This window comes from Balaenoptera ricei, chromosome 19 (genome assembly GCF_028023285.1).
Source record: "Balaenoptera ricei isolate mBalRic1 chromosome 19, mBalRic1.hap2, whole genome shotgun sequence".
NCBI classification, from domain to species: domain Eukaryota; kingdom Metazoa; phylum Chordata; class Mammalia; order Artiodactyla; family Balaenopteridae; genus Balaenoptera; species Balaenoptera ricei.
This window is the reverse complement of record NC_082657.1, coordinates 16,053,778-16,066,394: the sequence shown is the minus strand read 5'-3', so window position 1 is coordinate 16,066,394 and position 12,617 is coordinate 16,053,778. Positions and strand designations below refer to the sequence as shown.

General features: G+C 34.8%; 1 protein-coding gene across 3 annotated transcripts in view; it reads right to left on the bottom strand.

The window, feature by feature from the left end:
• Positions 1–6,168: 6,168 nt before the first annotated feature.
• Positions 6,169–12,617, bottom strand: part of ZNF567 (zinc finger protein 567) — a 28,174-nt gene continuing 21,725 nt past the window's right edge. For all 3 annotated transcript variants that reach the window (XM_059906245.1, XM_059906246.1, XM_059906247.1), the window contains exons 4-6: positions 12,299–12,425; positions 11,944–12,030; positions 6,169–8,078 (exon numbers count right to left, since the gene is read on the bottom strand). In XM_059906245.1, coding sequence (XP_059762228.1) covers positions 6,358–8,078; positions 11,944–12,030; positions 12,299–12,425 — 1,935 coding nt within the window. In that variant the 3' untranslated portion in view covers positions 6,169–6,357. The remainder of the gene's footprint in view (positions 8,079–11,943; positions 12,031–12,298; positions 12,426–12,617) is intronic.

Sequence of the window (12,617 nt, the reverse complement as noted above, 5' to 3'; positions counted from 1 at the left end):
CCTATAAAGTAATTTTCAACATAACCATACTATAACCACATCTTCTAAAATATATTTGACACATGTTCAGGTTTTCCCAGCTGTCCCAAGATTGACTTTACAGTTGTTTGCTTTCTTTTTTTATCTAGAGTCAACTCTAGGTTCAGAAATCGCATTTAGTTGATATGTCTCTTTTAGTCTAGTTTAGTTCTTCACTTTTTTTTTTTCCATGACTTTTTCTTCTTAGAGTCCATGCAGTTGTCTTGTAGGATGTTCCATATTTTCGATTGTTGTTCTTATTTCCTAATGTTGTCATTTAATTAATTCTTCCATTTACATTGGAAATTAAGTGTAGAGAGAAGATTAAGTTTGGATCAAACAATTTTGCAAGAATATTTCATAAATGATGTAAAGTATTTTGTATTGTATATCAAGGTACATATTGATAACATGAGGCTAAATTTGATCATATGGTTAAGGTGGTAACTATCAACTCTCTCCATTTTAAAGGTCCTTTTTTATTCTTACAATTAGAAAGTAATCTGTGGAGTGATTCTAACCTCCTCTTGGAAATTTATATTTTATTTGTTTGATTCAAAGAGAAAACCAGTATTAAAACAGGATACCACTCAGATATGAGGGATAATGAGTTGCTACATAACAAAACCTGTATGAGCTGACCAAAGTCATCTTAGAAGAACACTAATACCCTTTAACAAATGCAGGAAATCAAGACATAGGGGCCAGAACTTTTTTTGCGTCATCATTCAACAATTAACATCATTGCCCCACGTGACTACACTATTATAACCCTAGTTCTGAAACTGTGTCACACAGTGGGCACTTGATAAAACTGAAGATGTAATCAAACCTAAGAAACTAGAAAAAGAACAAATTAACCTAACTACAGAAGGAGAAAACAGTTTGTACAGTTAAAATTGGAAAACAGTGGAAGAAGCAATAAAACCTCCCTAATTTATTTTTGTGGAAAAAACACCAATCTAAACTACTTATAAATTTGATCAATGTAAAGATGAGAAATACGACAGCATTAATAAGGTAGCACACATATATTTATGGAGAGTTTAAAAATATCAGTAATATTATATATAGAAAGTATTTTCTTTAAAATTGACTCAAGATGAAGTAGAAATCTGCATAGTCCAATACACATAGCAGGAAAATGACAATTTGGTCCAAAACCTCTCTTAAAAACAATACTTAAATATCAGGTAAAAACAAAGGATAATCTCTAAAAGAATTTTACAAGCTCATCCTAGAAGTCTAAACACTGGATGAAGATAGTTTCTAAAAGATCTAGATGAGCTTAACTTATGAATATTAATGCAAATATTCTAAGGAAAATATTAACAAAATGAAACCAAACATGGAGGAAATCATGACTTGAGAGGCAGAACTTTGTTTTGCCTATCAGTCACCATTCAGAAATTGACATAATTGTGCCACATGATTGCACTCTATTTCCAGCTCTTTAAGCAAGATGCATCCAAACTCAAGAAGCTAAAAGGAAAAAAAAAAAAAGAACCAGTACCAGTTAAGATAGAGTTAGCGTGTTCCACCCTGCCTCTCCCACTGAACGCAACTAAAATCACAGACAGAATGGATGAGGCAGCTGAGAAAACTGAAAAGTAAATGTTAGCAGACAGACTGGGAAGGAAACCAGAAGTTGGAAGTTTGACTGATCTGCTGGTGTGCTGGTCTGGACTGAAACAACTTGAATCCCAAAACTGTGAGCCGAACATGGATGGAAAGAGCTCCATAAGAAACTCTCTCTAGTTGGGAAGAGTGGGAGAAGGGGTTTTTATGGAGCAGAGAAGGTGGAAGAAATCCATGTTGTTTTTCTTTTCTTTCTGGTCTCACTGTGGGCAAACACTAGTCCTGAAAGCTGCAGTCCTGGATTGGGTAGGTGGTGGTAGCAGCAGCTGCCAGCAAATACTTAAACCCTGAGGAAAGGGAATCCTATCTTACTAGTGGAAGTCTGTTCTGAAGAAGGTGGAGGAAATCCCATTGCTTTTTTCCTCTTTATTCTCTCACTCGTTGGCACTGGAGGAAGACCTAGTTGTGGGAAGGCCACAGCAGAATGGGAAGGCTAAATAAAGCCCTGTTGCTCTAACTAGATCCAGGAAGGGGGCCTCTGGGAACTAAAGAGTTATAGTGAGATAGAGGAGAGGAGCAACTCAAGTGAGGGATCTCTTAAAGTATTATATGAACTCGAGGGTGCACATGTGTAGATCTGACACTAGGCAGCATACCAAAGGCCTTGAGAACTGAACCAGAAGGTGGACCATCAACCAGGTCTCAGAGTGGGTACTGGGTGAAGCACATACAATATAAAGCACACTGAATTCCAATTTTCAAATGCTTTGAAAACTGAATTGACATTGGAACCCAAGGGCACAGAAAGTAGTTTGGAACTTGCATATTGAATCTGAATAAACTGCCTGCTAAGACAAACAAACCAAAATTATGTTCCCCATAGGATTTAAACTAGACTCAGAGAATCAAATTATTCAAAATGTCTAGGAAACAATAAAAATGTACTCCACATACAAAGAAACAGGACAATTTTAAAACTCACAATGGAAAAGAAAAAGACACCAATACTGTCATGATCCACATTAGAATTAGAACCATGTTCCAAGAAGTAAAAGTGAACTCTTGAGTGAATATCTAAGCAGAGAAGCAGAAGCTATAAAAAAAGAACCAAAAGGAAATTAAACATTTTAATTTAAAATTTTTATTATATAATTTTCAGATGTATAAAAGGAAATTTTAGAACTGAAAAACAGTGAAAATTAGAACTTACTTGATGGGCTCAGCAACAAAATGGAGAAAATAGAGGAAAGATTTAGTGAACTTGAACTTAGATCAATAAAAATTATCCAACAGAAAGAGAGAGAGAGAAAAAATTCAGAACAAAACTTATTAGAGCCCCTAGGACCTGAGGGACAATACCAAAAGATTTAACATTTGTGTCCCTGGAATTGTGAAAAGAAAAAAGAAAGTGCCATGACGAAAAAAATATTTAAATAATCAATGGTTGAAAACCTACCGAGTTTGGCAAAAGACCTTAAAATGATAGATTCAAGAAATACAGCATACCACAAAAAGGATAAACTAAAAGAAAGCTTTGCTGTGACACATCATAACCAAACTGCTGAAAATCAAAGAAAAAAAATCTCAAAAGCTTCTAGAGAATATTGATGCATTACACATAGGAGAACAATCCCTTAATTCTCATCAGAAAGTATGAAGGCCAAAGGGTAGTGGAACAACATTTTTTAAGTGCTTTAAGGAAAGACATGTCAACCCCAAACTTTATCCAGTGAAAATTATCAGGAATGAAGGGTAAATAAAAGATATTCTTAGGTAAAGGAAAACAAAGAGGATTTGTTACCTGCAGGCTTGCTCTAAAAGAAATGCTACATGAAGCTCTTTAGATGGAAGGGAAATGATTGCCAAAGAAAAACCTGAAATTTCAGAAATAAGTAAAGAGCAACAGAGATGGCAAATTGCTGAGTAAATAATAAAACTATTAGGATTTTTTAATAATTTAAATATTTACTGTGATAAAAAGCAAGGAGTATAACACTTTCTGATGAGGTTTGTGATGGATGTAGATATAGTAAATATGATAATCATAATATAAAGAGGGGAGGCTAAAGGGACAAATATGGTGGTAAGGTTTCCATATTCAACATGCAGTGCTAAAATGTTAACTCAAAGTATATTGTGAATTATATATATTATGTGTATTATAATCCCCAGAGGAACCACTAAAGAAAATAAACAAAGAAATAGTAAAAAGCTAAATAGATAAATTAAAATGGAATAATAAAATATATTCAAATGAAAAAGAAAGCAAGAAAGGGAAACAGGAATTAAAAATAGAGGGGAGACACAGGAAAAAATGTTAGAGCTAAAGCCCAACAATATCAGTATATATACATTAAATGTAAATGGTTTAAAACCAGTATTAAGACATTGTCAAATTGGAATTTTTTAAAAACCCCAACTATATGTTGTCCATCAAAAAGTGGCCTTAATATACATATATAATACACATATATATTGTGGGTTTGGTTCCAGACCACCACAGTAAAGCAAATATCACAATAAAGTGAGTCACATGCATTTTGTGGTTTCCCAGTATGTCATGTTTATACTATGTTTATACTATACTGTAGTCTATAGTAAGTGTGCAATAGCATTATGTCTAAAAAAGCAATGTACATACCTTAATTTTAAAATACTTTATTGCTAAAAAATGCTAACCATCATCGGAGCCTTCAGTGAGTGAAAAATCTTTTCGCTGGTGGAGGGTTTGCTCCCAACTCACTACATACTCAGGAAAAAGAGGTAGGTTTGCATCCTTGGTTGTGAGTGCAGTTCTTTTGTTAGTCATCATCGTTAGCATATATTTTTACTCATCTACAAACACAGATTTATTCAAATGAAATAATTTCTAGGTTCTCATAACTCTGAATATAGATCCTGTAATCTTATTGTTGTAGCTATTTTATTCTAATATGTTCATCCTGCCTACACTCTAAGAAAAAAAAATCTCTAAACATAAATAATAACTATTAGTTAAGGCTACATTTCACAAAGTTCTGTCCAGTCAGACAAGGCATTTTATCTTTTATCTTATGTCCCTTTCAAGTCTAAATTTTTATGTCTGGTTTGCTTCATCACCCACCGTTCTTTTTCTGCTCTGAAATCATCTGCAAGACCAGGAATGACAAGCATGTTTCCATTTACAATCCACTGGCAGTTGGTGCCCCTTTCTATAGGTCAGAGGGCCTGTTGTACATTTTTAATGTCAGATACTTGAACTATCAATTATTTTCCTACTACTTAGATACAGTTTACAGTTCTACTGAATTGGGGGGAAAAACAGCTTATTTAAATTTCTACTGAATTTTATTACACACAATAACTTCATGTATGTAATAAATATTGGTTATGAATAATCCCCCTCAAGAAGGGCCTTTGGTAACACTGTTCAAATTGCTGTTGACCTTACTATTTTCACAGAAAAGATGCTATAGATGGTATTATCTTAGATTTCCAATTCTCACATGTCAAAATCTCCAGTGATTTTTCATTTGGGATTTTCGAGACCCATATTTCCTCTGAGATAAATCAAGATATAAAAGGCTTACTTTATATAGGCTTATATTATACATAGGCTTACTTATATATATTTTTCATAATTCTATTAGAGTGAATAGACTCCTATACACCTAAATTTTATTCATCTATGTTCCTTCTTAACCTTTCTTTAGTATAAAGACTTTGATGGTGAATAAGACATAAGCTATTGCTAAAAGTACCCCTATAATCATAACAACTGTAGGATGCCCTCCAATATGAATTCTCTGATTTTGTGTAAGGTTTAAGCCACAGCTAAGGTCTTTCTACATTTATTACACTCACATATTCATGACTAACAGCCTTCTCACAATTATTACAGTATAAGAATTTTTTTTAGTAGGAATTCTCCAGTTGAATGACCTTTCTCCACTTGAATTACAGAGCTGTTACTCTCCAAACTGAATCATCTCACGTTGAGAAAGGTCTGAGAGATGTTTGGCAGTATCTAACATAACTGAAAAAACTTTACATATACCCTGGGACTGAGTAATCCCAGTCTTCATATAAAATCAACAGAAATACACACACACACATATACAAGAATATTTATAGCAGTATTTTTATTACAACACAAAATTATAAAAAATACAAATATCCATCAAGAGGATAAATAGCAGTATATTCTTAAAATGGAAGAGTATACAGAATGAAAATGAATACACTACTGCCACATGCAATAATGTATGAATCTTTAAAATGTTGAGTGAAACAAGACATAAAAGAATTTGTAATGTATAATAAAATATATATAAAGTTTAAAGACATGCAAAAACGATTTCATGTTAAAAGCCAGGGAAGTGGTAATCTTTGGGGAAGTAACAACTACCTTTTATTCTGCAGAGTGCAATGAGAAATATACTTCAAAATTTCTTCCTCTTATAGAGACTGATGCTGAAAACCACTTTGTATCTTGCTTCTGCATGTATTATATAAGAATTTAAAAAAATAAACTGAGTCAGCAGGAGAACTTGAAAACGTAAAAAATTAGCTTCATTGCTGATAAGAGTTCAATATCAATGATCATATCCATTTCATATGCTAGTAAACAGTAGATAAATAGTTATGTGGTATAGTACATTAAATTAATAATTATTACATTTGTGATTAAAATTACTTTATTCACATGTTAAGCATGCTTTTTAAAAAAACTAAGGTTTTACAATAACTTAGAAAGGCTTCACAAAGAAATCACATCATTTATTACTGCATTACTATGTTTTCTCCCTTGTGAGTTCTTTGATGGACAATAAGGTTTCTCTTATAACTGAAGGACTTACCACACTCATTACAAATATAAGGCTTCTCCCCTGTGTGAGTTCTCTGATGTACAATGAGATTTGTCTTCTGGCGGAAGCACTTCCCACATTCATTACACTTGTATGGTTTCTCTCCTGTATGAGTTCTTTGATGATGAATGAGATATGATTTCCTGCTAAAGGCTTTCCCACACTGAGGACATTCATAGGATTTCTGCCCTGTATGTATTTTCTGATGTACAGTGAGGGTTGCTTTCTGGCGAAAAGACTTCCCACACTCATTACAAATATAGGGTTTCTCTCCTGTATGAATTCTCTGATGTAGATTGAGATTTGTCTTCTGACTGAAGGATTTCCCACATTCATTACATTCATATGGTTTCTCTCCTGTGTGAGTTCTGTGATGATCAATGAGGTATGACTTCATTCTAAAAGCCTTCCCACAGTGAGGACATTCATAGGATTTTTCCCCTGTATGTGTTCTCTGATGTGCCACAAGGGTTGTCTTCTGGCGGAAGGATTTTCCACACTCATTACAAATATAAGGTTTCTCTTCATTATGAGTCTTCTCATGAAGAGCAAGGGTTGTCTTCTGGGAGAAGGATTTCCCACATTCATTACAAATATAGGGCTTTTCCCCTGTATGAGTTCTCTGATGTACAGTAAGATTTGCCTTCTGGTGAAAGGACTTCCCACATTCTTTACAAATATAGGGTTTCTCTCCTGTATGAATTCTCTGATGTAGGGAGAGTGTTGTCTTCTGGCGGAAAGACTTCCCACAGTCATTACACTCATATGGTTTCTCTCCTGTGTGAGTTCTCTGATGACGAATGAGGTGTGACTTCAATCTGAAGGCATTCCTACATTGTGGACATTCATATGATTTCTCCCCTGTATGAGTTCTCTGATGATCAGTGAGGGCTGTCTTTAGGCGGAAGGACTTACCACATTCATTACAAACAAAGGGTTTCTCTCCAGTGTGAGTTCTCTGATGATCAATGAGATATGATTTCCTTCTAAATGAATTTCCACACTGATGACATTGGTAGGGTTTCTCCTCTGTGTGAATTCCCTGATGCAGAATCAATACTGATTTCCTGCAGAAGGACTTCCCACATTCAGTGCATATATGCTTTTTTTCAATATTGGTTGTTCTTCTCCTTTTATTATATTCAGATAGTTTTTCCCTTCTGTAAGCTCTATTATGTGTAATTAGGCCTCCTTTTTTAAGGAAGGATTTCTCACAGTCATTATATCCAAATGACTGTGCTGGAGTTTCTATCTCATGATATTGCATAATCATTTCATTATGACTGACAGTCCTACCATGTTGATTATGGGATTTGACTCCAGAGTGAGCTGTCTCTGGCTTAGTATTGAGGAGTGACTTCCCATATCCATTATGCTCACTAAGTCTCTTTCTTGTAGGACTTAGATTACTGATGATTAATTCTGAAACATTTTTAAAAATCTTTCCATGAGTGTCATATTCAGGAGGTAGGTTTTTTGAATTAATAGGGTTTTTGCTTAAAGTAAATGTCTTTTCATATGCACTACTGTTCTCCTTTATCAGTTTTTTGTGGTTGATTAATACAACTGATCTAGAAAACTTATCTTGTTGTTCCTTGAATTTCACTAAAAAGTCTTCAGCTTTCCACTTTTCTTCTAGGAAAGAATATAATTAATAACAATTTGTGAATCTTCACATATTTGCTATGGAAAGGAATTGTAATAGGGTCTAGTACATGAGGCCAAAAAAGACCAATGACAAATTATTCCTTGTCTGGGAAAAGACATGGAACCTAAATTAAAAACTGCCTCAGTATGGAAAAAGATGAAAAATAAGTAATGAACGCTAGTAACATTTGCATTTTGCACCAGAACTTCATACAGAAAGTGAAACAAACACATGAAGCAGTAAGGAGAAGAGACAAAAGAATAGTGGAAGAGGAATTCATGCTTGGATAGGTGGATTCAGAGGCAATGAAGTGAACCTTTCAAGAGCATTAAGATTTAAGTAGGATGAACAAGAAAAATTATCAGAAAAGTTTGTTCAGGGAAAATTTTAGAGGAAGGCATTTGGAGGACACAGATCAGAGCCTATACTTTTATTTCTTTATTTCTTTATGCCGCACCATGTGGCATGTGGGATCTTAGTTCCCTGACCAGGGATTGAACCTGCGCCCCCTGCAGTGGAAGTGTGGATTCCTAACCACTGGATCACCTGGGAATCCCCCTGAGCCTATACTTTTAAATATTCATCCCTAGACTGTGAGGTAAAATACTTCCAAGTTGTTCCACTACCCTCTTTCCACACACCCACCAATAAATCTTTCCAAGCATCAACTATTTTCCTAGTGTTTATAATCCTCTATATAGCTGGGGATAATTTTTTCTTGTGAGGGAAATAGTAGGAAAACACTCCCAACAGGAACTTTAAAACAGACTAGGGGTATGTTCACCAGTGTTGTTATTATTTTCTTTCAGAATTGTTCAATAACAAAACTCTCATGACCATTAACTATAACTATTCTTCTTTTCAAGTGCTAACTTAGAGGTTTAAAGAAAGATTCAAGTCTTTCCCCAATACAGTAACATTCTTAACTCCAGTTTTCCATATGGGGGACCAGAAAGATTGTTCACTCTGGTCCTAAATCACTCATTAATCTTAACCTTTATTTCTCTTATAAATTTAGAACTATATTTGACTCTTTTGCTTTGCAATCATCCACATCTAGTGAAACAATGTTAAATCTAGGTTCAAAAACCTATTTCTTCCTTGAGTCCATTACCCACAATACTAACATACAAGGAATTTCTCCTGTAAACAAAACTTTACATTACCTAGACTTACTTTTTATATTCAAACAAGTTTTCAGGGTTATCCACATATCCCTGAATGGGAAAAATCTCACCCATAACAATCAAAACCTAATATTTACTGCCCTATAAATACCTCCCTTATCCCTAATCACATGCTTTTGCTCATGTTCTTTTAATCAGTTGACTTGCCTTCCAGTCTTATTTCTAATCATATTTAGAGAATCTTCAAGAAAATGTTACTACTCCATGATATCAAAACCCTTCACATATAGCCCACCACCACTTTATTCATTATTTCTTTATAACTTGAAAATAACTATGGTCTAGAAAAAGAATTTTAACAAATCTTTTTACAAGCTTACACTGTGTCATAAATATTTCATGAAAAATGCACTTTGACAGTAATCCTTTCTCATAAAGGAATACTTTATTGGTTATCGCCTTTGTACTGTTCTGAGTTTACATTAACGCTGCATATCATAGATAGGCAGTGTTTGTTAGAATCCAACCATTTGAATCAGAATGTACAGAGCCATGGCCTGAGCAAGTACTTCTGAAAGGACTTATCAGTACATACTTTATGAATGGAGGAAAAAGAGATCTCCCCTGTATAGCTCCATAAACAGAAAATGAAGCAACTACTGACTACTTAAAATGTTGTATACTATGGCAAAGAAGATACAGAGGATCTTATCTTTGAAAGAAAGAATCCTTAAGCATAAACCATGTACAATCAAGTATCAAATTATATAACATCCAAGAGCTGTGTGTGTTACAGTTAGTAAGCAGCATGGAAATTCAGAAAAGGAAAGGTGGATATGTTGGGGAGTAGTCAAGAAATAGAAAGGAGAAGAAATCTCAAGACGTCAAAGATATACACTATACGGAAGGGTGAACACAATGACAAGTACAGACATCATGACAGACCCTACATGTATAGAGAACATTTAGGAGACTAGATGAAGTGGAAATTAGCAAGCATTTTCCACAAAAGAGAGAAATAAAGTTGAAAAGACCAGATAAGGGCTTATTATGGTAGTCCTTGTATGAAGGAAAATTTCAATTTCCTATAATAATAAGTAGTGGGGAACAAGTGATGATATAGCTTGTCAGGAAAGTAACAATATAAATTGAAAAAATTAGGACAAAAATTATAGCAAAAACAAATTGTAATTACCATATGCAAGACATGAAATAATGTAGTTGTCATTTTGTATGATGTGAGTAAAAAATAAAAATATGGGAGGATGTAAATATATCTCATGGGCTGATAAACACAACTTGTGAAGAGATCCACAAGAGATTATGACAGAGACAGTCAAGTTGGTATCATGGCAGGAACAAAATAATTTGGAAATAGTTAATGGGAAAGAATTTAAGAGCTAGGAAAGTTGGTGATTTTCATTTTCAACTTATTATCACAAAACAGGTGAGGCATCATAGTGCAGAACCTGTGAAGGACTAGAGTGAAGGTGGGAGGACTGTGCCGAGTATGTTGGTGTTAGAGGTTCTCCACATAAAACAAGGAGCTTATGTTCTGAGAGTGGATGAGACTACTATAATTGAAAGGTAGATCTCTTGAGGACAAATTAGAGAAATAAGACTGAGAGTCCAATGAAACAATATACATTAAAAAAAAAAAAAAGTTGTGTGACTATTATGTATGAGGCACTGTTCCAGGCAATATGGCCAGAGTGGTAAAAAAAACAGACTAAGTTGGAAATAAATAATCACTTAGAGAATCAGGATAAGAATGATTCAGTGTTTTACCCAAACCAAGGGATGATTTCAGGAAAGATGATCAGCCATATAACAATGAACCATGAAAGTTTAATGGAAGAAAATGGTAACTATGGAATTATCAGTCTGCACCAAGAAGAGTGAGCTTTAAAATTAATAGCTAGACTCATGGTGAGAATGGGAACTTAGAGTTAGCATAGCAAACAAATCTGAAATACTGTAAAAGAAAGGGAAAGAAAAAGCAACTAAGAAGAGAAATATTAGCCAAGAATTTTTTTTTTCTTTTTTTTAAAAAATTTATTTATTTATTTTTGTCTGTGTTGGGTCTTCGTTTCTGTGCAAGGGCTTTCTCTACTTGGGGCAAGTGGGGGCCACTCTTCATTGCGGTGCGCGGTCCTCTCACTATCGCGGCCTCTCTTGTTGCGGAGCACAGGCTCCACACGCGCAGGCTCAGTAGTTGTGGCTCACGGGCCTAGTTGCTCCACGGCATGTGGGATCTTCCCAGACCAGGGCTCGAACCCGTGTCCCCTGCATTGGCAGGCAGATTCTCAACCACTGCGCCACCAGGGAAGCCCCGAAGTTTTTCTTTCTTAAAGATAGATTTAAAAATGCCTAAAAGAAATCTATTCAATGGCTAAAAGATAAGGGACCTAGAAAGCTAAAAAAGGATACAAATAAGAAAAAAGATCTATAAGAAGGAAGGAAAAAGATCTAAAAGAAGGAAGACTTAATTTTGATTAACAGTGGCAACTATCTTTGATAACACCAAGCAAACTAAGAAAGTCTATTATATAGGGAGAATGACATTTGAAAGTGATTTAAATTTTTTGCAGGCACAATAGTCATTTCAATGGTTAGGAACCTTTAAAAAGACACTACCAAAATATTTCAAAGGTGTCACCCACCACGTGACCACTTTAAATTTATTTTCCACTAAATTTCATCTTCCTGAGAGTCAGAAACTCACCTAAACAGGTATGACCTGTAAACGATGTCCATGGCTCTTCTCCTCGTTCCAACTTGAGGATCACGTCAGGCTTGGTCATGTGACACCCTGATTAAGGGAAGATTTGAATTAAGTTGCTTAGGCGTCAATACCTTTGAAAAATCAATAAGGTAATTTTCAGTACTGCAAGTTAAGATACTCCTTTGTGTAACAGTAAATTTAACACCTTGCACTATGCAAGTGAAGACACAATCATCCTTTCTGTCAACCAAAAAGAATGCATCACCTCTTATCCCTGAAATCAAGATCACACATATTTTAGGCATCTTGAAAGGAAATGCATGCTACTGAAAGTTTCAAAGAGAGTTTTTCTTACCCACAGAAACGAGGTGGCAATAGTTTTCCAACATCACATCCATGTATAGCATCTTCTGAGCAGGATCCAGGTGCTGCCACTCCTCCTGACTAAAGTCCACAGTCACATCTTTGAATGACACTGATCCCTGTAATAGTTTGGAACTGTGATCAGAACAAATTGACGAGAAATTGGGGACTAGTTTTGATCCTGTTCCTTTGTGGCATTCTTATGAAACTTGTAAAGAATGCCTACCATTTTTCTTGTTTTGTGATTTAAATAGTAAGGGAAACAAAAATCAAGGTAGAAGTACTTGCCACCAAATTTATTTAATAACTCA